General features: G+C 32.3%; 2 protein-coding genes and 3 non-coding genes across 5 annotated transcripts in view; 2 read left to right on the top strand and 3 right to left on the bottom strand.

Moving 5' to 3' along the window:
• The window catches only part of LOC113399889 (nitric oxide synthase), a 43,743-nt gene extending 34,508 nt beyond the window's left edge, over nucleotides 1-9,235 (top strand). Inside the window, exons 6-22 of the mRNA XM_026639153.2 lie at nucleotides 738-877; nucleotides 1,448-1,622; nucleotides 2,036-2,217; nucleotides 2,911-3,025; nucleotides 3,488-3,718; nucleotides 4,282-4,386; nucleotides 5,543-5,613; nucleotides 6,012-6,169; nucleotides 6,313-6,542; nucleotides 6,850-7,095; nucleotides 7,236-7,389; nucleotides 7,463-7,632; nucleotides 7,755-7,965; nucleotides 8,141-8,228; nucleotides 8,365-8,635; nucleotides 8,768-8,959; nucleotides 9,043-9,235. Of these exons, the coding sequence (XP_026494938.2) occupies nucleotides 738-877; nucleotides 1,448-1,622; nucleotides 2,036-2,217; nucleotides 2,911-3,025; nucleotides 3,488-3,718; nucleotides 4,282-4,386; nucleotides 5,543-5,613; nucleotides 6,012-6,169; nucleotides 6,313-6,542; nucleotides 6,850-7,095; nucleotides 7,236-7,389; nucleotides 7,463-7,632; nucleotides 7,755-7,965; nucleotides 8,141-8,228; nucleotides 8,365-8,635; nucleotides 8,768-8,959; nucleotides 9,043-9,153 (2,850 nt within the window). The 3' untranslated portion in view covers nucleotides 9,154-9,235. The remainder of the gene's footprint in view (nucleotides 1-737; nucleotides 878-1,447; nucleotides 1,623-2,035; nucleotides 2,218-2,910; nucleotides 3,026-3,487; nucleotides 3,719-4,281; nucleotides 4,387-5,542; nucleotides 5,614-6,011; nucleotides 6,170-6,312; nucleotides 6,543-6,849; nucleotides 7,096-7,235; nucleotides 7,390-7,462; nucleotides 7,633-7,754; nucleotides 7,966-8,140; nucleotides 8,229-8,364; nucleotides 8,636-8,767; nucleotides 8,960-9,042) is intronic.
• A 317-nt stretch (nucleotides 9,236-9,552) lies between these two features.
• On the bottom strand, nucleotides 9,553-14,322 carry LOC113399890 (cilia- and flagella-associated protein 299-like). The gene is made up of 4 exons (XM_026639156.2): nucleotides 14,056-14,322; nucleotides 13,025-13,202; nucleotides 11,319-11,516; nucleotides 9,553-9,809 (listed from the first exon to the last, which is right to left on the bottom strand). The coding sequence occupies exons 1-4, from the start codon at nucleotides 14,223-14,225 to the stop codon at nucleotides 9,639-9,641; spliced, it is 717 nt and encodes a 238-aa protein (XP_026494941.1). The 5' UTR covers nucleotides 14,226-14,322; the 3' UTR covers nucleotides 9,553-9,638.
• A 7,626-nt stretch (nucleotides 14,323-21,948) lies between these two features.
• On the top strand, nucleotides 21,949-22,020 carry Trnad-guc (transfer RNA aspartic acid (anticodon GUC)). Its single transcript has one exon. It is a non-coding gene; the product is annotated as a tRNA-Asp (tRNA).
• A 582-nt stretch (nucleotides 22,021-22,602) lies between these two features.
• Nucleotides 22,603-22,674, bottom strand: Trnad-guc (transfer RNA aspartic acid (anticodon GUC)). The gene has a single exon. It is a non-coding gene; the product is annotated as a tRNA-Asp (tRNA).
• Nucleotides 22,675-23,199: 525 nt separating this feature from the next.
• Trnad-guc (transfer RNA aspartic acid (anticodon GUC)) lies at nucleotides 23,200-23,271 on the bottom strand. The gene has a single exon. It is a non-coding gene; the product is annotated as a tRNA-Asp (tRNA).
• Between the last annotated feature and the right edge of the window lie 2,482 nt (nucleotides 23,272-25,753).

The following is a 25,753-nucleotide window of genomic DNA, read 5'->3' as shown; positions in this document are numbered from 1 at the left end:
AAACCTAAATTTAATTGGAGTGAAAGTGTTGTACGTTTGACAGTATATTGGTAGACAGAACCCTGTTACTTTCCACGAAAACATTCTATCGAATTTGTTACACGTGTTATAAAACCGATGTTGGCGAAAATGCGAGGATGATGTTTATTCAGGCGTTGTTTTTATTTCGTTACTTGTACGACATCATCATCAAGAAAATAAGATCAAATATTATCACAGATATAACAATATTTTCAAGATATGAATAAGGCTCAGTTGTTTATATAAGTTGGAAAACATAGTGCTATTGTTTTGTAGACGAATGTCCTTCGAGCAAAATTATAAGTATAATGTTGGAATTACAATAAACAATAGTTATTGGTTGGAGTTGTTAAATTTTATTAATCATTTCAAAGTTTTAATTATCATTTAAATTTCAATCGTAAGGAGGTATTGCTTTTTAATGGTAAAAGTTTGTGTGTGTGTGTGTGTGTTTGTGTGGTTTTAAAGTTGGATGTAAGCTAACCATTTTGGGACACTGCCAGGCCTAAATAACAAAACTTGGCAAACCCATATCTTGTATCATTTAATTATTTAAACACTAGGTATATTTTTAATGTCTCTTAAATTTTTTTCTTTCACTTCGTAAATTAAAGTATGTATTTAACATAATCAAGGCAGTACAATTTGCCTGGCTTATTATCAATGAATCAGTATTTATCGATATTTTTTCCTCACAATAGTACGATATTTTTTAGGTTTGCGTAAAACTTGGATGGAAGCCGCCTCATACAGCTTGGGACATCTTACCCATTGTCGTATCGGCTGATGGCAAAGATCCTGAATATTTTGATATACCTCGAGAAATAATAATGGAAGTTAAAATGGAACACCCGAAGTAAGCACATATATAAAACTACCAAAGTGACTTGCTAATGTATCTAACTTTATAATTGAGCGTTAAATATTAACTCGCTAATTTGTAAACCTTGAAACATAAAGAATTGTGAATTTGGTAAAGTCGTAATTAATGATGGTCATGTTTGTTTAACTTTCGATGAAAATTCTTAAGAACTTTATACTTTTGTAACTTGTTACGTGTTGTTTCGTTATAAATTATCTTAGTCAGGGCGTCAATGCCTAAAAAGTCAATGTTAAGTAAATTAATGAAATTTATATAATCCCACAGATAATAAATATAATTAATAAAACTTTATGCTAATAAACATAACTAACAATAGGCAAGTCATAATAATATTACACAATACAAGATGAAAACATAAGCCTTTTACATACATAAATAATAAAAAAGTAATAAAGAATTTTTCGCCGATTATTCTTTAAAAATGCTTTAAATTTCAATTTTGTTTATTTTGGGTCAATTTCAATTTTGAATTTTTCTCAACAATTTATATAGTTCTTACATATTAGTTCTTAATTATTATGTAAATGTTTTTTTTTTTTATAGATATGAATGGTTTAAAGACTTAGGTTTGCAATGGTATGCTCTACCAGCGGTTTCGAACATGAGACTAGATTGTGGAGGACTCGAATTTACTGGAACTGCTTTTAATGGCTGGTATATGGGTACGGAGATTGCATGTCGCAATTTCAGTGACTCTAACAGACTTAATGTTATCAAGGTATTTTTTATTTATTTTTTATATTAAATATTTACACAGAGTGAACTGTTAGACATCTTTTACATTGCCAATGTGCTAATAATCTTGGGAACTAAGATGTAACGTCCCTAGTATTTGTAATTACACTGGCTGACCCAGTAATCTTTCAAACAGGAACACAACAATACTCAGTAAAATGCAATACTATATTTTATTTATCATAAATTATTATTTTGTAATGCTATATGCATTTGATAATTTTAATTAATGTAATCAATGTTTAATTATAAATATAAATGTAATTATGGAATGTTCAATTATATAATTGATCCATATAGTTAAATTAAAATAAATATATGAGATAAATAAATACTTTTTTAAAATCCAATTGAAGAAATGAATTCGTATTTTAAAACAACAATATTCCCTTGCAGAGCGTAGCGACTAAAATGGGTCTAGACACAGAATCCTACGTATCGTTATGGAAAGACAAAGCGTTAGTAGAAGTGAACATAGCGGTGCTTCACAGCTTTCACAGAGACAACGTGTCTATTGTAGATCATCACTCGGCTTCCGAACAATTCATAAAACACATGGACAACGAAAATAAAAGCAGGTGAATGAGATGCGACTATTTTAAAGTAGGTACACATCTTGGTTGGAACGAGAATAATTACTATGTAAAACCGACTGAAAAGTAAACGTTTCTTAACGAAAATTTTATTTTTATCGCGGTTTCAATCAATCAATCAAAATATACTTTATTCAAGTAGGCTTTTACAAGCACTTTTGAATCGTCATTTAACAAACTATTTTAAGTGAAGCTACGACCGGCTCGGAATGTAGATTCTACCTAGAAGAACCGAAAAGAAACTCAGTAGTAGTTACTCTTTTTCAACATTTCACAAAAATACAATAGATAAATATGTAATAGAGCTATTTTTTAATTGAAATTTATTTGAAAACGATTAATAAAATTTCGAGGGCAAATTAAATCGAATCATTTCTAGGTATAACGTTTGATTGATTTCAATCTGTCATAATAAGGTTTCACTTTTTGTCACGTTTACAAAGTTGCACGCTCTTTTATTGCCATTCAATTTATATACTTATTTGAAAAAATATGATAAATAAATCACATATTTGTAAATAGAATCTCAAGTTCTCATGAACGTATTGTATTGTGCATTTCTTGATAGATATCTTATATACGTATTGGTGCCGCTCCATGGCTTTTTGTTATGCAAAGCAATTCAATTACTCTATTGCATACCAAAGTGAGTTCGAAATAAATAGATTTCTCTTCCAGGGGTGGATGTCCCTCAGATTGGGTCTGGATTGTTCCTCCGATGTCATCCTCTCTTACGTCGGTGTTTCATCAAGAAATGGCTTTGTACTACATGAGACCGTCATATGATTATCAAGTGAGTTACGAATAACAAAGTACTATTGCAATTTTCTTAAGAGATCTGTTATGTTGCAATTTGGGTTGCAACTGCTTGGACCATAATTTGGACGTAATATATTTAAAAACTTAACATTTTTCATTTATTTAATACGGAACTAAATAAAATATTATATTATTAAAGCACAGCATTGTGCTTCGAAATTCACGTATTTTAAAATGTTGCGTGCATTTCGAAAACTATAAACCAATAGTAGTCAATATTTTGTAAGCTAATAATCAATTTTTATTTGTACGTTAGTACAGCCTTTAAACGGTTCATGTAAATTTTTTAATCGGCTAGTTATTACGCTTTAAAGATAGAGCCTTGTGATAGACATACGGCGTTAGTTTAGTATTTGGATTCGATTGGTTTATGCCTTATAAATGATTATTGTGTAAATAATCAATAACAGATCCATAAATAATAATTCTTATCCAGGACCCAGCTTGGAAAACTCACCAATGGACCAAGAACGAAGGTGACAAAACCAGGCACAGAAAGTTTCATTTTAAACAAATCGCTCGAGCCGTCAAATTCACATCCAAACTCTTCGGCCAAGCACTTTCAAAGAGAATCAAAGCGACTATCCTTTATGCGACCGAGACGGGGAAATCTGAACAGTATGCCAAGGAGCTAGGGACCATTTTTGGTCACGCTTTTAACGCCCAGGTGAGTTTTTAATTTACACATGTTATACGTCTCTGTTAGATTGAATCGTATTGAATTGGCTTGACATTTCAATTAAAGTAAATATTTAGTTTTTAAATAAAATCTATTAGTCTTGTTTTTGAAGTTAAAACAAAGTTTATATCGTCTTAATATTTACAAATAAAATACATTATGGTCCAGTGGTTAAAAGGATACACATATCGTATTAAAGGCCTCGATTAAAATTGAGGCCTTCGAATCCGAAGTAGCGACAATATTTTTTATGGAATTCTTTCATTTTTTAGGAAGACTTACAAGATGAATGTTTATCGCCCATAGACACTGATACTACAAATCGTAAAAACTTTCTTTACAATTTGTTGAGAAACAAGTGGTCTTAGATGGTATATCCTGTAAGCACATTGTTCGCTTATCATTTAAAGCGGACTACAGAGTATACCTGTGTTGTTTAGTTCTAAGTAACGATCAATAATTAAATTGTACTTCCACAAATCGATAAATTGCTTTAAAAAAAACTATCTCATATACAAATATGACTTATACGATCATTAAACTTTCTAAAGGTGCATGCTATGTCAGAATACGACGTGTTTTCGATTGAACACGAGACTCTTCTGTTGATCGTCACTTCAACTTTTGGCAACGGCGAGCCGCCTGCGAACGGCGAGGTATGATTTTAATATAATATATATACTTATATATATACTGTTGTCGATTTCTTTTTCGTATCAAAAAACTTATTTAAATATATATATATATATTAATATATAGTTCTATATTATTGATTTCATAACAGTGAGTCACTTACACAGCCTTATTTAGAAGATTTTATTCAGTTATTTTTTTATTTACCTTATATTATATTTAATTACTGTCTCATTATTGATATATGAATTGTCTTATGTACATTACAGCTAATGTATGTTTGCTTATTATAACTAACACAGTACGAGCAAATATCTTACTTTATAAGACGTAATTAAAATATTATTGGTTTCTGCAATTTATGAACACTACGATATATTTATATTCTATATTTACGATAAAAATAAGACGATCACATAATATCAATCAAAAAAATAATTATTAAGAGGTCGTTAACCTTGCTCAATTGGAGATACCAGAAGGCCGCGCGGAAACCTCAAACACCTATAGTTGCCGAGAATCACAGGTCCGTTCAGTACAGCGTCTCATCCCGTACTGATATGTTAGGAGACAGAGGGGTTGCATAGTGCGTATACCCTTACGTAAAAACAAAAATCGTTTTTTTTTATATTCTGCGAAAATAAGACGTAGGATAGTATTCAAATATAAATAAATAAATCTTGTGGTAGATACGTCAAAAAAAAAACTAACAATAACAGATTTAGAGCTGTATATAATATAGGTTAACATATAATATTTGTTTTAAGTATTTCCGATAATGATTACCGAGAAAAATAATGATAATCAATCAATTAACTCTCATGAGCAATGAGCCATTTCATTTTCATTCACATTTTTCAATTTTTATTATACCATTGTAGGTGTTGATAATCCAATATAAGTTTAGCCAAGTTTGCAAAACTTGTGTCAAACTATTCACAAGAATTCGCTGTTTACGAAGCTAATCCATCCGATCTAATTTGATTGTCGAACAAACAATGCATTACTAAATATGGTTACAAGTCGTAAAAGACGACACGCATTTTTTTATTTAAAGTCTGTATGTGTATGTATAATTGTCAGAAATTCCTACATACTAAGTGTTACTTTTGACGGCTATATGTGATTTTCTTATATGCATCGTGTTTAATGAGCAATAAAATTTATAATAATTTACAGGTGTTCGCGAAACATCTGTTTCAAATGCTTTGTAATGAGAAGAAGAGCTTAGATCAGGTTGACAGTGCTGGGTAAGTGAACAGTTATACATTTCGAACATTTTATTTATTATTTATTTTGACTCAAAAAAAAAATGTTTTGAACGAATAATTTTTATAATTCAAAACAATCCATATTTATCATTCTCTTTAGACTCTAGTTAATAATAAAAATACTCAGTTTCCTAGCTAGGAATTATTGTTACAAAAACTATTCCTATATATATTATACTACTTATCGTCGCGGCTTCGCTCGCTTTTTAGGGATTGGTCATCAAGTGTTAGTCACAAAAAGCTTATGTCCTTCTTAGGAGTTCAAGCTTGCTTTAAACCAATTTTCATCAAATTCGGTTTAGTGGTGAAAGAGCAACAGACAATTAGAGTTACTTTCGCATTTGTAATATTAAAGTAAAGATAACTTCATATTATAGAACAAATAACAAAATACCAACACCGAAGTCATTACTGCGTACAAACAGCGTTATGACACCAAGCATGGAATACAAGAAGCAACTTTCACGAATGGAGTCAAGGAATACAAATGTCAACGACTACAAAAGACAATTATCCCGCTTGGAATCTAATAAGAGTAAGTAATTTCATGAAATTAATTTTTAATCTCACAATTTTAATTTTATAATAAACAGATGAAAAGAAAACTAACGTAAAAAGTTATTGGATACGAGTGTAATGAACTAATTTAATTTTAATTTATGAATGATATCTCATCAGGTAATATGACCGGGACCTCATCAGCAGATAACATAGGCCCTTTAAGTAATGTATGTTATGCTGTTTTTGCTTTGGGCTCAAGTGTCTATCCAAAATTTTGCCAATTTGGTAAAACAGTGGACAAAATTTTAGAAGATTTAGGAGGGGAAAGACTCTTGGATCTTACATGTGGAGACGAAATGTGCGGTCAAGAACAGCAGTTTCGTGTTTGGTCTTCCAATATATTTCATGTAAGTACCAATGCCAAAATACATGCAAACATAAATTTCGGAATTAAGAGCCGAGATGGCACAATAGAACGCGTGCATCTAAACCAATAATTGCAGGTTCAAGTCAGGCTAGCGCCGCTGAATTTCTATGTGCTTATTTTATGTTATCTCGTGCCCGACGGTGAAGAAAAACATAGTGTCTTATTTCAATAAAATGTTTGCCACATGTGTATCCATTCCTCTACCAAACTTTTCCTTAAAAGGGAGAGGAGACCGTAGCCCAAAAGTGGGACATTGACAGGCATTATAATGACTAAATTAATTACAGGTGGCCTGCGAAACGTTCTGCATTGAAGAGAATGATATGGTAAAAGACGCAAAAAAAGCATTTGGTAGGATGCCCTTAACAGAAGAAACTGTTAGGTTTGGTCGGACTGACAAAAAATGTGACATGAAATCTGGCCTCGAACATAGTTACAAAAAAAAGTTAATATCATGTAAAATAAAACAAACAAAACATCTAGGTGAACATACAGCTGACAGAGCGACAATTTTTGTTGATATGGAATCCGAAGTAAGTATAGATAATTATGTACTTCTTTTGAAGTTTAGAAGATTAGGGAACAAAACTTTGTGACATATTTGTGACGAAATTAATACTATTATTTTATTAATGTTAATATTTAAAAAAAATTAACAATTGTTCAATTAAAGGATGAACTTAAGTACGAACCAGGCGATCACGTTGGTATCATGGCTTGTAATCGAACAGAAATAGTAGATGCAGTATTAGAAAGGCTAAAAGGCGTTGATAATTATGACAAAGCTGTACAACTTCAAGTTATGAAAGAAACGCTTACACCTACAGGTTAGATTTACTTATATTTATACACCTACAAAAAAAACACAAGTCTCAATATTTACACATATTATAATTTCAGGAGCAGTAAAGACTTGGGAATGTCACGAGCGAATGCCAGCTTTAACTGTCCGTGATATTTTCACACGTTTCCTAGACATAACAACACCTCCTTCGACAAAAATTTTAAAGTATTTGGCTACCGTTTGTAGTGATCAAAACGAAGCTGATTATTTGAAAGAATTAATCGAGGTAAGAATAAAAAATCCTCATAAGCATTTATTTGTTTTGCTTTATATTTGTAAATCATTTCAGGATTCAAACAATTATGATAATTAATATTTGTATTGCTTTATATTTGTAAATCATTTCAGGATTCAAACAAATATGATGATTGGAGACATCATTATTTTCCTCATTTGTCAGAGGTATTTGCTCAAGTACCTTCATGTAGACCTCAAGCTTCGTTACTTGCGGCATTATTACCGCAACTACAGCCTCGATTTTATTCAATATCATCAACACCGCTACAAAACCCCAAAAGGATTCACGTAACAGTTTCAGTCGTTATATATAAGACTCAAAGTAAGTATACTTTTTGAGTAGATTATAAATTAAGAGATTTTATTTAATTTTAAAACAAGTTCCACCATCCAATCTATTGATTTTGCATACTTTTGAGGTTAGAGCCAAATAGAATTTAAGTTTTAAGTGCTATTGGACATTATATACCAGAGCATCAAAATATTTTTTTTTTCAGATGGAGAAGGAAGTACTCATTACGGTGTTTGCTCAACTTACTTACAAAGCTTAAAACCCGATGACGAAGTTTTTGCATTTATAAGAAGGTAAAATAGTTAATTGAACCCATAAAAAAGATTGGTTAAAACATTTATTTGAATGAATTTAGATCAATAAAAAGGAATCAATTTTTTGAACATTACAATTTTTATATGCATTTTTAAAATATAAATATTTTTATAGAGCTCCTACTTTCCGGATGCCACAAGATGTATCTGTTCCTCTAATATTAGTGGGACCTGGATCCGGTATAGCTCCATTCAGAGGCTTTTGGCACCACAGAAGGTATCAAATAAAAGATTCAAATTCGAAGAAACCGGGGCCCATTTTCCTATTATTCGGTTGTAGATACAAGGGAATGGACTTATACAAAGATGAAAAAGAACAGGCAATAGCTGATGGTGTTTTAACAAAGGCTTTGGTAGCGCTTTCCAGGGAAGAAGGAGTTAATAAGGTAAATTAAAAAAATATCAAACCACTATGAAATTTGATACATATTTATTATTATTAAAATAGATAATTATATTAAATATATAAAGGTTATTAGTTGTATGAGACACGAAATTACAATCTTGTAAAATTACAGAAACACGTCCAAGCCCTCCTTCAAGATGAGGGAGCGCATGTAACACGGATGTTAGTAGAAGAAGGAGGTCACTTCTACGTGTGTGGAGATTGTAAAATGGCAGAAGAGGTGCAACAAAAACTGAAGGAAGTCATTAAAACACATGCGAATTTATCAGAAGAGGAAGTTGAAGATTTCATTTTATATTTAATGGTACGATTTCATAATAATTAAAAAATAAGAAAATTGTTTATTATAAATAAAATAAATATAATCTTAATTAATTTTGTTTTTAGGATGAAAATAGATATCATGAAGATATCTTCGGTATAACACTTCGTACTTCAATAGTACATAAAGCTTCCAGAGAAACAGCAAAAAGGACTCGTCTTGAATCTGGATCATGATTTCTTAATATTATTAAATTAAGATAAATTAATTTTAATATTTAGATATATCTTAAAACTATTAAATCGAGCTCTTAAATTTCGACTTTTATATCATTATTATTTAACATATTTTTATTACTGTATGAGCCGCAAGTGTTCTAATATTATTAATAAACGATTCTGTTTCACGTTATTTATCGAGCTTCGAGAACTTTAGCTTCACTGTGTATTGTTCGGTAAATAACTTACTTGAAACCGAAACTTTTAACATTTTTTTTTTTATTTCCAAATAGTTGTAATGTATATTTATCTTTTGAATGTTAATCGAAACTACAGATGAGAATGGTATCACATAGCTAAGATTATTTAAAGATAACCAAAGTAAATAAGAAATAAATTCAATAAAACATATTATGTCGTAGTATATATTTTTATTACTTTATAAAATACAAGTGATAAAAATCCCTAAAAGTATTTGTGGGAAGTGCATTTTTTTTAGTCTGTCAACTTTTTCTTCTGACCACGTGATCGTAAATTTCTATTTGGGTGTAACGTGGTGAATATATTCTTTGCTTGGTTGTGTTCTGGCCAGGATCCTGGTGCGGATCGGGGTAAATAATTTTGTGATCGTGACGATTCTGAAACAGGAGACCTCGATCCGGATCCATTATCGGCTGCAAATGTACAGAAATATATTTTTATATTTAATTAACATATTTAAACTTACTAACATGTATAAATTTACTGCATGTTCTGATGCGGTAAAGCAATACTGTCATGTTATATAGTCTCTTTCTTTATGAAAACATTATCCATAGCTTTACCAATAAATGGGCTATTAAAAGCATTTTTTCCGAATCGGATTATACAGCGTTCTTTCTTCATATTTATTTGTATGATTGGAGCCTTTGCACAAACGAACAAACTCTTCATTTTTATTTAATAATATATATATTTATATTAAAAAACTGAAAAGGCTTAAGAATAGCTATAGCTATAATAAACTTATTTTGTCTGGTAAGCTCTGCTATCAGCAATGTACGTGCCAAACATCTCGTGTTATTTACCAAAATATGTATTAATTGATACATAACTTACTCAATGTTGCAAGCTGTTGTTAGAAGTTTAAACTATTAGCTTATAAAATTTGTAGTGGCACTTCACTCAACAATAATGGTCAACTATGCAAAGCGAAGTTGAGCTTTAAACAACACGAATTGAAACTTATCAGTATTATTAACACGGTTTTGAAATTCAAATACTTTTAAAGGCATGTACATTTTTAATACATACATTTAAAATTCATTTTAGAAAGGCTAATATTGAATTTCTGATTACATAACAAAAGGTAAACGGAGTTCGCGGAACATTAAAGTGAAGCAACAAAAGCGACTACAAAAACAAAAGTCAAAGGCGACTGCTAATTCCCGGTAGACTGTAATACATATATCTGAGGTGATGAAATACCGTTGTGGGAATAGAATCGACTAGAGACATAAATATTTAAGTCGACTTTAATCACAAGAGATTCTAATATATTATATCGCGTTTCTTTGTATTGTATATATTATTATATTATAGAAAATTACATAATTTAAAATGTATTAATACGTCAATTTTATTAACTAAATTATGTGACTACACTTTTGAGGTATTAACAAAAGACGCGTCTTTTCGCATTACCATGAACATTCGCATCTATTGCTTGTATAGAAAGTCCCACGCGTTTCATCTGACGGTCGTTTCATAATCTGAGATAAGATTACATTACGTAAAATAATCCCAATTCATGTCAAGGTATATTTTCAAAAGTCACATACAATAAAACATACGAGGCGAAAGTGAAATTGATGTAATAAAATTTCACCGTTTTATCTATTTCTTTCGTCGCAGCCGGAAATGGAATGATATTTTCTGAGAACATTTTTATGAGGACTACCATCAACTGCAGATTTCGTATGTCGTCCAGAGTTCAATTGGGAATTTCCAATTTTTCTCAAAGTATAAATCACAAGCTTGAAGTTTGTAAAGACCTAATCTTCTTAGCCTTTAAAGATCGCTTTTCTTATGATATTAATCTTAGTTCACCAACTATTTTGTACCGCTCTTATAAATAATAGTTTAAAATCAAGTTAAGAATGATATGCCAAAAATATAGTATCAAAAATAAAATCAATTTAAACCTTGTAGTTTCTGCTAATGTTGCTCCTCACTGTACCGTGCCTCCAATGATAGTAACCCAAATCGTTGTCCCTCGGCCAAAGCATTTTATTCGCTCGAAAAAACGGTCTCCAATCTTCTGATATGAGTCGATGCGCGTAATCTATGTAGCCGGATATTTCAAAACCGCCTTTGGTGAAGTGACGTATGAAAATCACCGACTGCAATACGAATTTAATGAATGTTAGATGAAAGTGAAAACCTTTATATGTGACTTGTGTTGACTCTTCAAAATTCTGTGGAATGTATCATAATATGCACACTTTTCTATATATACTTTATATATCGAAACAAAAATAGTGTATTTATTTATATACTACTACGGTTTCAAAGTTAAAAAAGTTTAAACTATTATAAAAGATAATTATAATACATAGATAAAAAACATAAGATTAATAAGATTTGTTTTGAAACAAAACCGTCACTATCGGCGTTATTTTTACAATATCTGAATCTCTCAGATATCTCAGATAAAGTAAAGACGGATTTAGCAGTTATCGACTTTGGCTTATATATCTTATTTAAATCCACTCAACTGCCTTCAAAGTTTTTAACTTGTTTTGCATATTAACTTCATGTCCAGCTTGTATACAGAATTCTCTAGCGATGCTGTTCCGAGAAAAACTACAACTTTTAATCGTTTGAGAACTTGTTTAAGCTACATACATTTATATAGTATATTATATTTCATTAACATTGTGTATACACAAAAATCGTATTAGTTGTAGAGGCTTAAAGGAATTTTAATGATTAAATAAAAAAAATAAACAAGAAAAAATATTTAACAAACAGAATAAAATGTCTTATAAGACCACAGACCAAAGGCTGAAGTCCCGAGTCACTATGACCGAATTTCAATCAGGAGGACTTAGACTGATGGTAGGACTCTGTACAAGTCTATCTAGGTCTAACCATGCTGGATTTCATATACTCTACTGTCAAACAGCACTTGGTATTATTGTATTGAGTTGCATACTCATTGAAACTTCAGGCACAATGGACATAACATCTTAGTTCCCAAGGTCGACATCGCATGATAATGTAAGGAATGGTGTACATTACTTAACGCGCCAAATAGCTGTGATGTCCATTTATCATCAGGCTGGCAAATTTGTCTGTCCGCTAACGTATTTCAAATAATAATAATAACATTATTTTCTTTATTCTCTCGTGTCCCTTCGTACCCAATTAACGGCAATGTAGTATTTGCAGTAATAAATAATTATGTAAATGTACTACGGGTTTCGGGTAAGAGTGACAATGATATAAAAGTGCTCGCCGGGTCCGAGGTGGTGACAGTTGCATATGACAGGAGACAGGTGAATATCTAAATCGTATGATCATTTATATTTAAAAAACTTAATACACTGTCTTATACGTCCCTTGTGTATATATTTTCATCGCACTCTTCACGCATGAGAGAACTAAAGCTTGTAATGTATTTTTGCATTTAGTTGCTGACTGTTACTTCGCTCACTTAAGGGGTTCAGGTATTACGCATAGAAAGTAGCGAATATTTCATCAAATTCCCTTCTGTGTTTTGGGCGTGAATGAGCTTCCTCCTGCCATTATCGCATGTTTTCTTCTTCCATACTTCTCCGTCTGACGTCATCTCACACGTGTCTGACGTTATCTCACAAGAAGAATAGAATATAATTATAGATAATACCTGTAAAATTCCAACTCTATTCGCTCGTTCCCGTACAGACAGTTCTCGATTGAAAGGATCGTCAATTTTAGCCCCCTCGCTGACCAACACGTACGGACGGACTACGGGATAGACTATGCTGTGTATGACAGCGCGACGTGTGTAGAATTCCTTTTCTGTCAACGTATCGCCGTTGGCTCTGCAGTGAAATTGAAAAAAATTACAAATGCTCAAGTCGAGGAGAATTAAATTTTAACTTGATTTGTTAATTGTTCGCCGGGTCGCGAGTTCGTTTGCGACATTTTAATTTTTGGTTCTCACTCTGGAGGTTATTTTGGTTTCCGCATGGAAAGAGCACAAGAACCAAACTATTACTAAGACTGTGCTTATCGTCTGTATTTTTAGGTCTATACAAACTTGCTAAGATACGTGTATGTCCAAAACCAAGGGTAGTCGAACTCTGTCATCAGAGTCCGATTCGATTTTGGCTGGTTTTATTGCGTATGCCTAAAAACATATTTCACTTATTATTTTTATATTATTTATTAAAATGCCTTTTATAAATATAAAGTATGGCTCCAGCATTCACTGAGCAATGGAAAACAGCGTATTGTTCCAATAATAATACTGGATAAGACTTCCTACGTTCCGCTGATGTAATGTGTTTGAGACACAACGAGGCCTATTTAATTGTATAAATGCAAGTATTGTGTACTTACTCCCATACCAAATCTATACATACCATACCAAATCTATACCAAATCTATACACGCACAAAAATACATCACAATATAATTAGTGTATTTTATTGCTAATAAATTTGACATTTATTGTAATACGTTCCCGTGACTGGTTCGTCCACGTGTGAGGGAGAGGAGCAGGTTTTTGGGTAATCTACGTCCTTTTCTATTGTTTTGACAACTTGTTTGCAAAATTTAACGATGATCGGTTGAGTACATTAGACGTAAAAGCGTAACAAACAAACGAATAAATAAATAAACTCCTTTTCGTATTTCTAATATTCGTTACGATTTACAGCGTATTTTACACACCTGTAACCAAGTGCAGCTATCGTCCTTGCAGAATCAATACTTCTGAGATTACGCAGATCGGCAATTTCTATAAGTGAGTCTAAATAATCTTCCCAGGTATCAAAAGGCAGCAGGCTTCTGTCAGCCTCCACGCCCGGAGGATATTCGTTTTTCTTCTCAGCCATCGCCATAGTTTTGAAATATTAAAATAACTGTAGAAGGATCTTGAATTTTTAATAATAAATCATATTACGAAATAATAATACGTATTAAAACACGATGATAGAAATGATAATTTGTTATTCTGTCATTTGTCAAAAAAACCTCGATATTTTATAGATCGATAGTCTTACAATCAATTAAAGACATTATAAAAAGAGGTTTTATATAAATAAATTTAAAATAATATAACAAATGTCCTATCCGTGTATACTGTTTGTATACCAATACTTTAATTATATTATAAATGACTCTGTCTGTTACTCTTTCACAGCCAAAATACTGAACCGAATTTGATGAAATTTGGTATAAAGCACGCTTGAACCCTAACAAAGGACATAGGGCTTTTTATACCTAACGCCTGACACTCCTAAAATAGGAGTGAAGCCGCTGGCGACAACTAGTTTAAAATAAACTGTGATTCATTATTTGTACTGACAAATTTCGTCATTTAAGCTTTAACTTACAAATAAAGATTTCTTAACAAAATTCCTAACGCTTCACGACAAACCCCTAAAACGCGAGCGAAGTCGCGGGTTACAACGCGTGTCATATTAATGTATCATTATATGCTGCAGCGCTATGTAGGTGCGATTTACAACTAACAAGAGGACAGAATAACAAATATATCTGTGAGAAATATGTATATGAGAAATGTATATGTGTAATTTCGTCACGTGTCGATGTTTATCTTAAACACATAAATTAACTTTTTTTTTGGTACAGGTTGGCGTATAGTATGATGATAAGTAGTCATCACTAGCAGCGTAGACATTGGCGCTGTAAGAAATAATAATCATGCCTTACATCGCCAATACGCTAACCTTGGGAACCAAGATTAGCGTATTGGCGTATTGGCTTATTGGCTTGGGAACCAAGACTGGCTCACTCACCCTTCAAACCGGAACACAACAGTACTGAGTACTGCTGTTTGGTGGTAGAATATCTGATGACTAGATGGTACATACCCAGACGGCCTTACACAAAGCCATACCTCCAAGTGAATTAAGTAATTCAACAATTTATATTCATTGGATTTAAAAATGTATATCTATTAAATAATTATGAATGTACAATGAATATTTTTTTTCGTAATAATTGTCTTTATATAAAATGTCGCCGTCATAGGATGCCCGGTAAAAGTGGAACATCGAAATTAATTAAATGCGGAGTAAAATAAATAAAAACATAGAATTCCATTTTTAAAATAAATATGTTTTTAAATTTCGAGAGGATGAAGCGAGGGTTGCAGGAGGTTTTGTCATCGGGAACGTTGTTCTAATTATTTTTGGTTCCATGATTTTTTTTTTTACTTACTTTGTTCAAGATTGTTAAATTCAATTTATTATATAGCAATCGCGCCACGCTTATATAAGGTGGTGACGGAGAGCGTCAACCTTGCATCCAAGTCGTGATCCGTCTCTGTGATCACAATTGATCTTGTGATCAATAATAATCATAGATATCGCACTTTCGTGTCTTAATTGTGTATACAAAGCGTTTATTTAATAACTCATGTCCATTAAGACTATTCTCAGAAATATTAATTTCATTCACACTTAAGATCAGAGTTATGGATTTTAAAACTTACATTTAATTTTATATTTCAATATATCGATATTAATATCATAAAGAGTATATCTCTGATTTCATATAAATTAAATTTATACTAATTATGAATATAATAATAGCAGTAATATAATACTACTCGCTATATATTTTATGAGTTAATTATACGTTATTATTAGACAAAAGCAAACAGCTGGATATCGCATATCCAGCTGGATATCACAGCTGGATAACAATGCGTAACTAATATATTATAATTTTAATTGAATATCAATTTTGGGAAATTTGCGAATGCTGTTTACATTCCTTTACCTCGGAATCTAAGTGAAGTCGTTCGTCACGTCACGAGCGTGTCATCGGGATCAGCTCTTATCGACAAAGAGATTTACGACAACTCTACGCATTTTTTTTTTTAATTACATTATCTTTTTCGGTACACGAATTGCGCCGACATATTTAAATTGCTAATCAATGAAATATTATTTAGTTTTGAAATAGAATAATCATCATTTGTATTTTTAATTAAGTTGTTTTCGTTGGTTGCGCGGTGTCTGCTCTAATTAGGAGTAAAATACTTTGCGAACGTCACGTACGGCGTATCGTACACTTAGGAGATTGATTGGTGATTGGCTGCTTACAAACTTAAAAGAACAAGATACTAATAATAATATAATTTACTTCTTCTTGAAATGGCTGGAGAGGAAGCTTTAGTTCAGCTTTGGGGGAAATTACAGGCATATTAAATTCAATTTCAGTGCGGTCATTTTGAAGTCAGTTTCTTAACTCGTATTAGATTTTTTTTTGTCATACGAGGCAAACAAGTAAGCAGCTCACCTGATGACAAGTGACTACCCGCGTCTATGGTCATCTGCAATCTGCAACACCAAAGACTTTGCAGGCGTTTCCGGCCTTTTTATTATCATACAAAAACTATTAAGCCGCCGCTGTGCAGGCATATGTATATATCACGCAGGTAAAAGGGCCGGTTCGTTTTTTGCTCAGAGGATCGGAATTGCGATTCAACGGGAAATTGCTGCTAGCATTCTTGGTACCATTACACGCGGTCATGACTTGTACTGTAAATATTTATTTGCTTAAATTTTCTGCTTCATTGAAATATTTTTTATGTAAATAAAACAAAAGGTTTTTTTAGTGTTTTACATAATATAATAATTCTTGATAATATTGTTTTTATAACCTTTTTAAAGACAGTATTGCATTATTTCTACTTTTATTAAAAATAGCATTTCGAAATTTGTGAAAACGTCTGGTCCACTGGCAGAATATTACTTTACACCGAAACTAAAAATATTGGTTAATTTGTATGGGAGTACATAAAAAATCATAGGTAGGCAGATTGCCAAATAGACCACACGATGATAAATGGTAACTACATCTCATAGATATTGGCGCTGAGGATATATGAACTACATATTTCTTACATAGTCAATGCGCCATCAACTTTGGGAACTACGAAGTTATGACCCGTGTGCCTGTAATTGAGTTCACTTACCCTTAAACCGGGAACGCAACCCTTAGTTTAGCGGTAGAATAGATGTTGAGTGGGTCAGTAGTATTGACTGCCTCGTTGGTCTAATGGCTAGTTATAAGGCCGTAGATCCTAAGGTCCTGAAATCAAATCCCAGTTCGGAGCGATAAAAAGTCATAGGATTTATCTATAGAATCCGAGCCCGAACTCTGAAGCTAGAAGTGTTCACACGTAAAGCCGTTGGTCGGCAGCTTTTGCATAAACCCGTAGGACACCAAGTCATTATTTCAAGCGTCATCTCAAATCACCCATACAAAAATAAGTGCTAGTAAAATATAATTCACCTACGAAGGTTCTTAGCAAAATTGACACTGCTGCTTTTCTATTAAATCGTAACAAATATTTTTCGAGAACATTTAAAGTACTCTCAACAGGAAACCGAACGTGATTCGATTTAGTGCTTGAATTTGAATGCAGTTTAACATTTAAATAACAAGAAAGGTTGGAAGTACATATCCGTATTATACATTTTTGGAAATTATATTACTTTACGCTTTTGGGAATCAGGGACTGGCTGGTTGCATAATGATTAAAGTGGGATGAAAAAATAAAATAGGCATGAGATTTTGCTGAAGATTGTATATTATATTGTATGTATTTATTGATGACGAAATGTATATAAACAGAAATTTAAGCAATACCGTGCTTTTTTTGAATATTATTTTACTGGCTTACTGAATTACTTAAGTAAACTAAAATAAGAATCACAGATAAAGGGCAGAATGTAAAAAAAAAAATTACTTTCACTGGGCCTCAACCTATTAATTTGGATTCACTGCTTGAGGTAATATTATTTATCATAATGATATGATTCGATAAAATAATTCTATCGAAAACTCTCGAATAATTATTTACTTATCGAAAAGTCTTAGTAACACCCCGGAGTCTGGAAGTAGGATGTGTGTACACTCCCTTAGAAAAGGGCATAAAACTGTTTTCTTTACTTGACGATTTCTATCAATTCACTCGACTGTAAGCCACGTATAAGATATCCGTTCCAATATAACATAAAAAGTAATATATTAATAAAATATATTCTTTTGTAAATCTGTAACATATTTTACTTGAAAGGTGGACATACTGCCACACGTGCGCGGGTTTAGTCTTTAGTTATCGTTCCTCTCATTTAACAAATCATACTCCGTCAATATCGAATTCTCATACGATAATAACTGTTATTGGAATACTGTAATACTTTCTCGTGAAAAAGGAGTGGTTTGACAGTTTTATTAATTTCTCACGCATATGTAATCATGATAAATTTGTCGAAGGCTATTCTTTTAAATTCAGAAATAGTTTCAGTTGCTGTATACTACGTTATTCATTTCTTTATTTTGTTGAATGTTTGCGGTCTTTGTGCGCGTGGAATCGATTTACTTTCAGATGCAAATGTGTTTGACTAGACGCCCAATTATTCCGAATTTCAATTATAATGCAATGCAGACGTAGCCACCTAACCTTTCACATTTGCATAGGTTATTTAATTATTGAATTAAAAGCTTTCCAAATTTATTTCCAATTAAAGTATTCGTGCTAATTCCAAGTCCGTTCTTTTGGGTTGTGTAAAAAATGTAAATTTAATATAACGTTTAAATTTTAAATAAATATATTAAATTGTATTATTAATACACTATTATTATTAACATTCAAATACTCTTGAATGATTGGTTTAAATTTTATCGATATAAACAAGTTTCAAATAAGATCATATACTTCGTTCGCACTCTGTAGCATAATTTGTAGCTATCTTTTATATAGTTTTTATTTTTTATACTATTTAAATGTAAAATAAATGTATTAAAATTATTGTGTTAGTATTTCATAAAGAATATATAATTGTTTAGTAGCGAATGCAAAAATAAAATTATTCACATCAGAATTGTGTAGTGCTCGCCCGGATTTCAACCCGCAATCTTCAAATAAGTTTCAGCTTTTTTACCACTGAGCTATCGCGTACTTGACTCCATAACGTCAATTTAATCTTGTCTTTAAAATTATATGTACGTTGCATTTTATAAAAATGAATCTTATTAGATGTGTTAATCCTAAATGAATCCGTTTCAAAATATTTACATCTTATGAATTATTTATAATATAAATCTAATTATACCGAGAGGTTATAAATTCTTTTGTACAATATACTCGCTCAGGCATTCCTGTATGTGATATCACAAAGTGTGTATTACAATATTCATTCAGCTCTTTTCAGTCGTGTTTCATTTATAGGGGTTGTTTTTCAGAGTGTTCTGCATTTTTAGCACAGCTTCGAGATAACGATTAGGAAATATTTATTCCAGTACAAAACTCGTCTGGTAGGTTGTAATTGCTGATTCCCGCTCGTAGAATACAGCTCTGCTAAACTTATTTACTCGTAAATTTACGCCAATTTCATCCGGATCTGCAATGCTTTTAAAAACTGACTTGGTATTTCAATCGTAAAATGACGAATACCGATTTATAGTGATACGCTGTTTTGAAGCGTATGTCCTTTAAATTTTATAATTATTATAGTTTATGTCGCTTATCACTTTCTATCTTTTTACGACCTTGTTCTGCAGTAAGTTTCGAGTTTGTTCTAACAGCAGTGTGTGTAATTTTCGATTTTAACGAACAACATCACAAGTATTTTATTCAATTTTTAAGTTCCCATATATGTGTTATCCGTTCTTCTTCTTCTTCCCAGCTATTGCCAGGGTCTGCCTTCCTACTAAGCCTACTCCACTTTGAACGGCAGCGTTATCCTGCGTAAGTCAATTGGATCAGGTCCTGCTTCACGACATATATGTATATGATATTATATACACACATGACGTGAAGCATAGTGTATAGGACTAGAGGTGGTTCTCTGTACCTCAGAATATCGTCTAAAATTGGCAGTGGGAACTGTTGGTTTTTAGTGGGTTTCCCGTCGCAGTTGGCGCCGGCGAGTCCCGTCGAGTATTTTATTTAAAGTCGGGTAAACGCGCAAATACGTTTTTTTCAGCGAAGCCAAAACAAGAGCGGTAAAAGATGTCTTGTTAACGACTTAAAAATATATTGTCCTTATCAAAAACCCTTTTATTTTAACGGAATAAATTAAGAGGCCTTTGTCAAACTTGAAGCTTCCTTCTAAATATTAGTAAAAGAATTTTTGAAATTGGATAAGTAGCTTCGGTGATTACGTCCAAGCTTATACTTAAACCCTTTGTAATATAGAAGATAACATTTTAATTAAAAATACTCGGTGTCATACTGTTATAGGCAACCCGGCGGGAAATATAGTTTTATACAAAGCTACTGTATTACCTACTAAGCAAGCTAAGGGAGGGCAACATATAAATTGTATTGTGTGTAATAATTGCTGCTCTAAAGTTTTAAAATATTAATATAATTATTTATATGTATTTATTTATTGTATTTTTGTATAAGAATCATTTATATAGAGTAAAAGTAACGTAAAGTAACTGTAAATGACTCACTGCTGGGCTAAGGCCTCCTCTCCACTGTAAGGAGAAGGCTGGACCTTTTCCCACCACGCTGCTCCAATGCGTCTTTGTGGATACACGTGGCAGTATTTCATTGTATGAATCAAACATGTACATGTTGCCTCGCGATATACATCGCACGAATTATAAAGAAAAATTCAGGATATCGAGTACTTAAATTAAAATGGATATCCATAATATTATATTTTAATAAATGTCAGGTATAAGTAGCTAGGAAACCATATTAAAAATAGATTTACTAGGGTTTAGTGCATGCCCGTCTGGCTACATACAACCCACTCATGGAATATTCTTCCGCCGAACAGCAAAACAAACAATACATCCAACAGTATTATTGGTTTGAATGGCGAGTGTGCCAGTTCAACTACAGGCACAAGGAACGTAACATCTTCACTTCTAGAATTGATAGTTCATTGGTAGTATGAGGATTGATTATGGTGGCCATTCGCTAGTAGCTTATTACTATAAAAAATAAGCCACGGTAACAGAAGTAAGAATAAAAAAAGCATACTCCGTTGAATCGAAATTTCGATCCTCATACCAAAACAATAAATAATAATCATATATTGAAATTATATACTAAAAAATTTTAACGCCTTATGAACTTGTTAAATGCGAAATGTAAAATTATATAATATATTTTGCTTTGCTGAAACAAATATTCGTCATTAGTAGCAATATTAATAGCTTTGTCAGACTCCGTTTGGAGGCGCTGTAGCGTGTAAACGAATTATGATAATTGTATCACTTCATGATAATATATTTATCAATAGATTTTAACGCATGATACTATATCATCAAGATAATCAAATTAAAATGTTAAATGAGAAATAAAGTTCATTTTTATGAAATGATTTACCAAATTACTGGGATGTTTCGTGTGAAAATACTAAAGGGAATGAAGGTAACCTAAGATATCCGAGACCTATTCGATATAAATTATTCTTAAATCAAATTATTTTTTTAATTATTATAAATTATACGTCGGTCTCAATGAAAAAATAATTCTTATCTGAAAAAAAGTGTGATTGACTGTATTATCGTAGAAAAGAATACAATATTTAACGCCTAAATTTACTTTCGATAATCGCATCCTCGGTACTATAGTGGTAAGTATCCCCGCCTGTCACGCGGGAGACCGGGGTTCGATTCCCCGCCGGGGAGGATTTTGTTTTAGTTGATTGTTAAAGTACTTGATTAATTATTTTAATGGTGTGATCTTTGGAAGTCTCTTTTATTTATTAATGTAAAAGTTACAAGAATACTGTTATTAAGTAATTTCATTATATTTCTAAAATAAGCATATTATGTATTAATATAATTTATGCTTCAAACTGGATTATATATAAGAATGAAACAAATTATATTAAAGATATTGATAGCGATGTTTATATATATTTTGTAAATAATAAATATTTTATCATAACTCATGAGAAATTAATCTTTGTAATACACACACATAATACTTTAAGAACTTCAAAACCCCCACATGCTCCCACTGCTTGCTATGCGCTAAATACAAAATATTTTAGAATTAGATACAAATGTTTTTGTATGCATGTTAGACGTATAAACATACATATATATCGATAAGAGCTACGTATTTGAATACGTATAAATACACTGCGATGTATTTTTAATTTTTATCATAATGTAAATTTAATTTAACTTATATATAAATTAATTAAATGGACTTCCAAAAGTATAATTCAAAATACTTTTTTAGATTTTTGAATAAAATAAATCCTCCCCGGCGGGGAATCGAACCCCGGTCTCCCGCGTGACAGGCCGGGATACTTACCACTATACTACCGAGGATGTGATTGTTAGACGTTAATTTCTATAGGATCTTACCAGCAGTAGTAGCAGCGCTAGATATCGGGTCTTTTCCACTGAAGCAACGTTCCTTCCAAGGGTTTTACACAAAGTAGTCGCCCGTATCCTACCAGTCTGCTGACTTATGGTGCGAGATGCGACGTTTGCATGCTGGTGGCAGCAGCTTGGCCTGTGGCACTTTGGTAGATATCAGGCAGCGATCCGAAAAACCAAGAGCATCCTGCACCTCAACTTGGTACTCTACCGGCTGTGAATTCAGCAGTAAGTCTAGTAGAGAAGGCGCTTGCCCGTCTTTATCTGGGATCCTGTTGGGCTGGTCAACCAGTTAGATCAAGTAATGCGTGGGAGCGAAAGCATGAGCAGTACTTCAATCATCGTCAGTTTTGGAGGAGTTCAACTCAGATTCATGGTGATCATCGAAATATATTTTTTTTATATAAATAAATAAAATGGACTTCAAAAATATAATTCATAACATTTTTTTTAAACTTTTGATTAAAATAAATCCTCCCCGGCGGGGAATCGAACCCCGGTCTCCCGCGTGACAGGCGGGGATACTTACCACTATACTACCGAGGATGTGATTACTAAATGTTAATTTGGGCTTGAATTATTTTGCTGCATTTTAGTTCACTAATCAGACGATTGTTATAACTTGATGTTTATGCATTTTTGTTGCTAATTAACGAATTTCGATAAGATTGCGAATTTTAGATCTTTGTTTAAAAATGGTTTTGATTTAAAGCGATATTATAGTACGCGATACAAATAATCATAATTCTGTTTGTTTAAATTAATAAAGAGACACTAAGTACAATCGACTTGAAAATCGACGGTAAAGCAGCCATGACTGGTAAGAGTTAAGGCGTCTGACCAACAGTTATGTTATGTTAAGTTGTTATGTTCATTCCAAGACACGGGAATAGAAACTTCTAGACGTTTCTTTTTATAAAAAAAAATAATTGCTCTAAACCTGGGATTGAACCAAGAACTTTCGATTCTGGAGCTTTATAAGGTATACTAGAAGGTAGTTTTATTATTATATTGTTGTTAAGAGTATCATTATTGTGGTAGTAGGGCTTTTATTGTAGTGTACCGGTTTGAAGGGTGCGTGAGCCAGTGTAACTACACGCACAAGGGTCATAACATTTTAGCTCCAAAGGTTGGTGCCGCATTGGCGATGTAAGCATTGGTTATTATTTCGAACAGCGCCAATGTCTATGAAATATAATCTATGAAAAGTTTCGTGACTGAATATTTATCAGTGACGTTTCTTGCTTCAAATTTTGTATGGGCGATCGTTCGATCGGCTCGGTCAGGTTCTTTGATACGCTGTCGCAGCATTCATAGTATTTACATATTATTCGTGCACACCGACTTTCAATTCCAGGGATGTCGCGTAAATCATTCCTATATCAGACGTATCCCTTACGTAGCATTATTTAAGATAAATATTATAATATTTGCAAAGATAACTTCGACTATTCTATAGACAGATAAGAATTGAAATTGAATACATTGAAATGTACAATATTATAAATATATAGTTACTCTATCTGTGATTGTTTTAATAACTTAAGAAATTGAAGAATATTTTGAAAAGCTTCGTCTTCCATCCTGACCCAGATATTCCTTCTGGGGTTTTCTTTTTAACAATGGAGCATTCTGCATTTTTCACGACTGTATGTTTCCGATGACGGAGTGCATATGGCCTTTTTCAAATCCATTAAGAACTCGAATTCAATCATACAACAAGCCACTGCCAACATGCCCAGGATCTTAATCGCATTCAGGGATTATGAGAAAATAGACGATGTTCGGTCCTATTCGAACCTGAACGCGATTTGAGCAGTTAAGCCTTTAGGGAAAATTACTCGGCTCTTGAGAATTCGTGGGTTTAAATTGTTTTACTATATCACGTATGATCTATCTATCTATCTGATCTATTCTATCTAGCTAGCGACTCGCCACGGCTTCGCATGGATGCAATTTACAAATGAAGAAAATTATATAGTGTAATATAAACATTTTCTTCCTACAGCAGTCAGGTATAATGTAGCTTTCTATTTTATAATAAATAAAGTTTTACATCACTACTTCCGGAGATTACATACAAACAAAATAAATATACCTCATCCTAATATCAGTTTAAATAAGTCTATACTTTAAATAAGGATGAATTTATTTATATTCATGATACCCTTACATTGATTATACATTTTTATTTATTGGCCGTGACCCGACTTGTTGGTAACCCGTCTGGCTGGCTAGCTTTGTGCAAACCTTTCTGGGTAGGTGCCTCATCCAGATATTCTTACAGCATCAAACGTCTATCAGTAGCGCCGACTAACTACCAAGTGGTCTATTCACCCGTCCACCTGCCTATTATGTAAAAACATAAAACATTTCTTCTTGATTTCTCATACATATATATAATTCAAGATACAAAGCCGTACAAATATTACCCAACAAACTGCCGTTGCATTTTATAGACTTTCTCTGTTTCAAGTTTTATTTTAAATGCTACATTTTTTAAACATTATGCTTATCATTTTTTTTTCAATAACATATAACATAATGTTTAATAAATAAAACGAACACTATCTACATAGATATGTAATTATATGAGTTTATTTTTAAGCCGATGTCATCTTATCATCCCGTAAACATTCAATCATTCGCAGAATTCACTTGAAACCCAATTTCTAGTAATCTAATTACAGCATGACACTCAATTCCACACTCGCTCAGACAAGCATTTTTAGTCTAATGACTTTAAAGTATATATATAAATAAATATTATCATTTATATTATTGAGGATTATTCATCTAGGAGTGGGTAGTGAGTAAAACAAAACATTTACACCTTTATAAAATATACGGGTGGATCCATAAATAAGGTTCAGGGTAGTACTCTGTCTTCTTCTATCGAATGTAAAATTAATGATGACAGAAAGACATAAAGCGCCTAGCTGTCTTGCGATTTAAAAGCCACATCTTCAATCCCCGTCCTAGTGTATAAATTTACTTTTATATTGAACTAGCGGCTCGGTACGTGCTT

The sequence above is a fragment of the Vanessa tameamea genome, chromosome 8, assembly GCF_037043105.1.
Source record: "Vanessa tameamea isolate UH-Manoa-2023 chromosome 8, ilVanTame1 primary haplotype, whole genome shotgun sequence".
In the NCBI taxonomy this organism is placed as follows: Eukaryota; Metazoa; Arthropoda; class Insecta; order Lepidoptera; family Nymphalidae; genus Vanessa; species Vanessa tameamea.
Note: the sequence above shows the minus strand (reverse complement) of the source record. Positions and strands in the feature narration are given on the sequence as shown.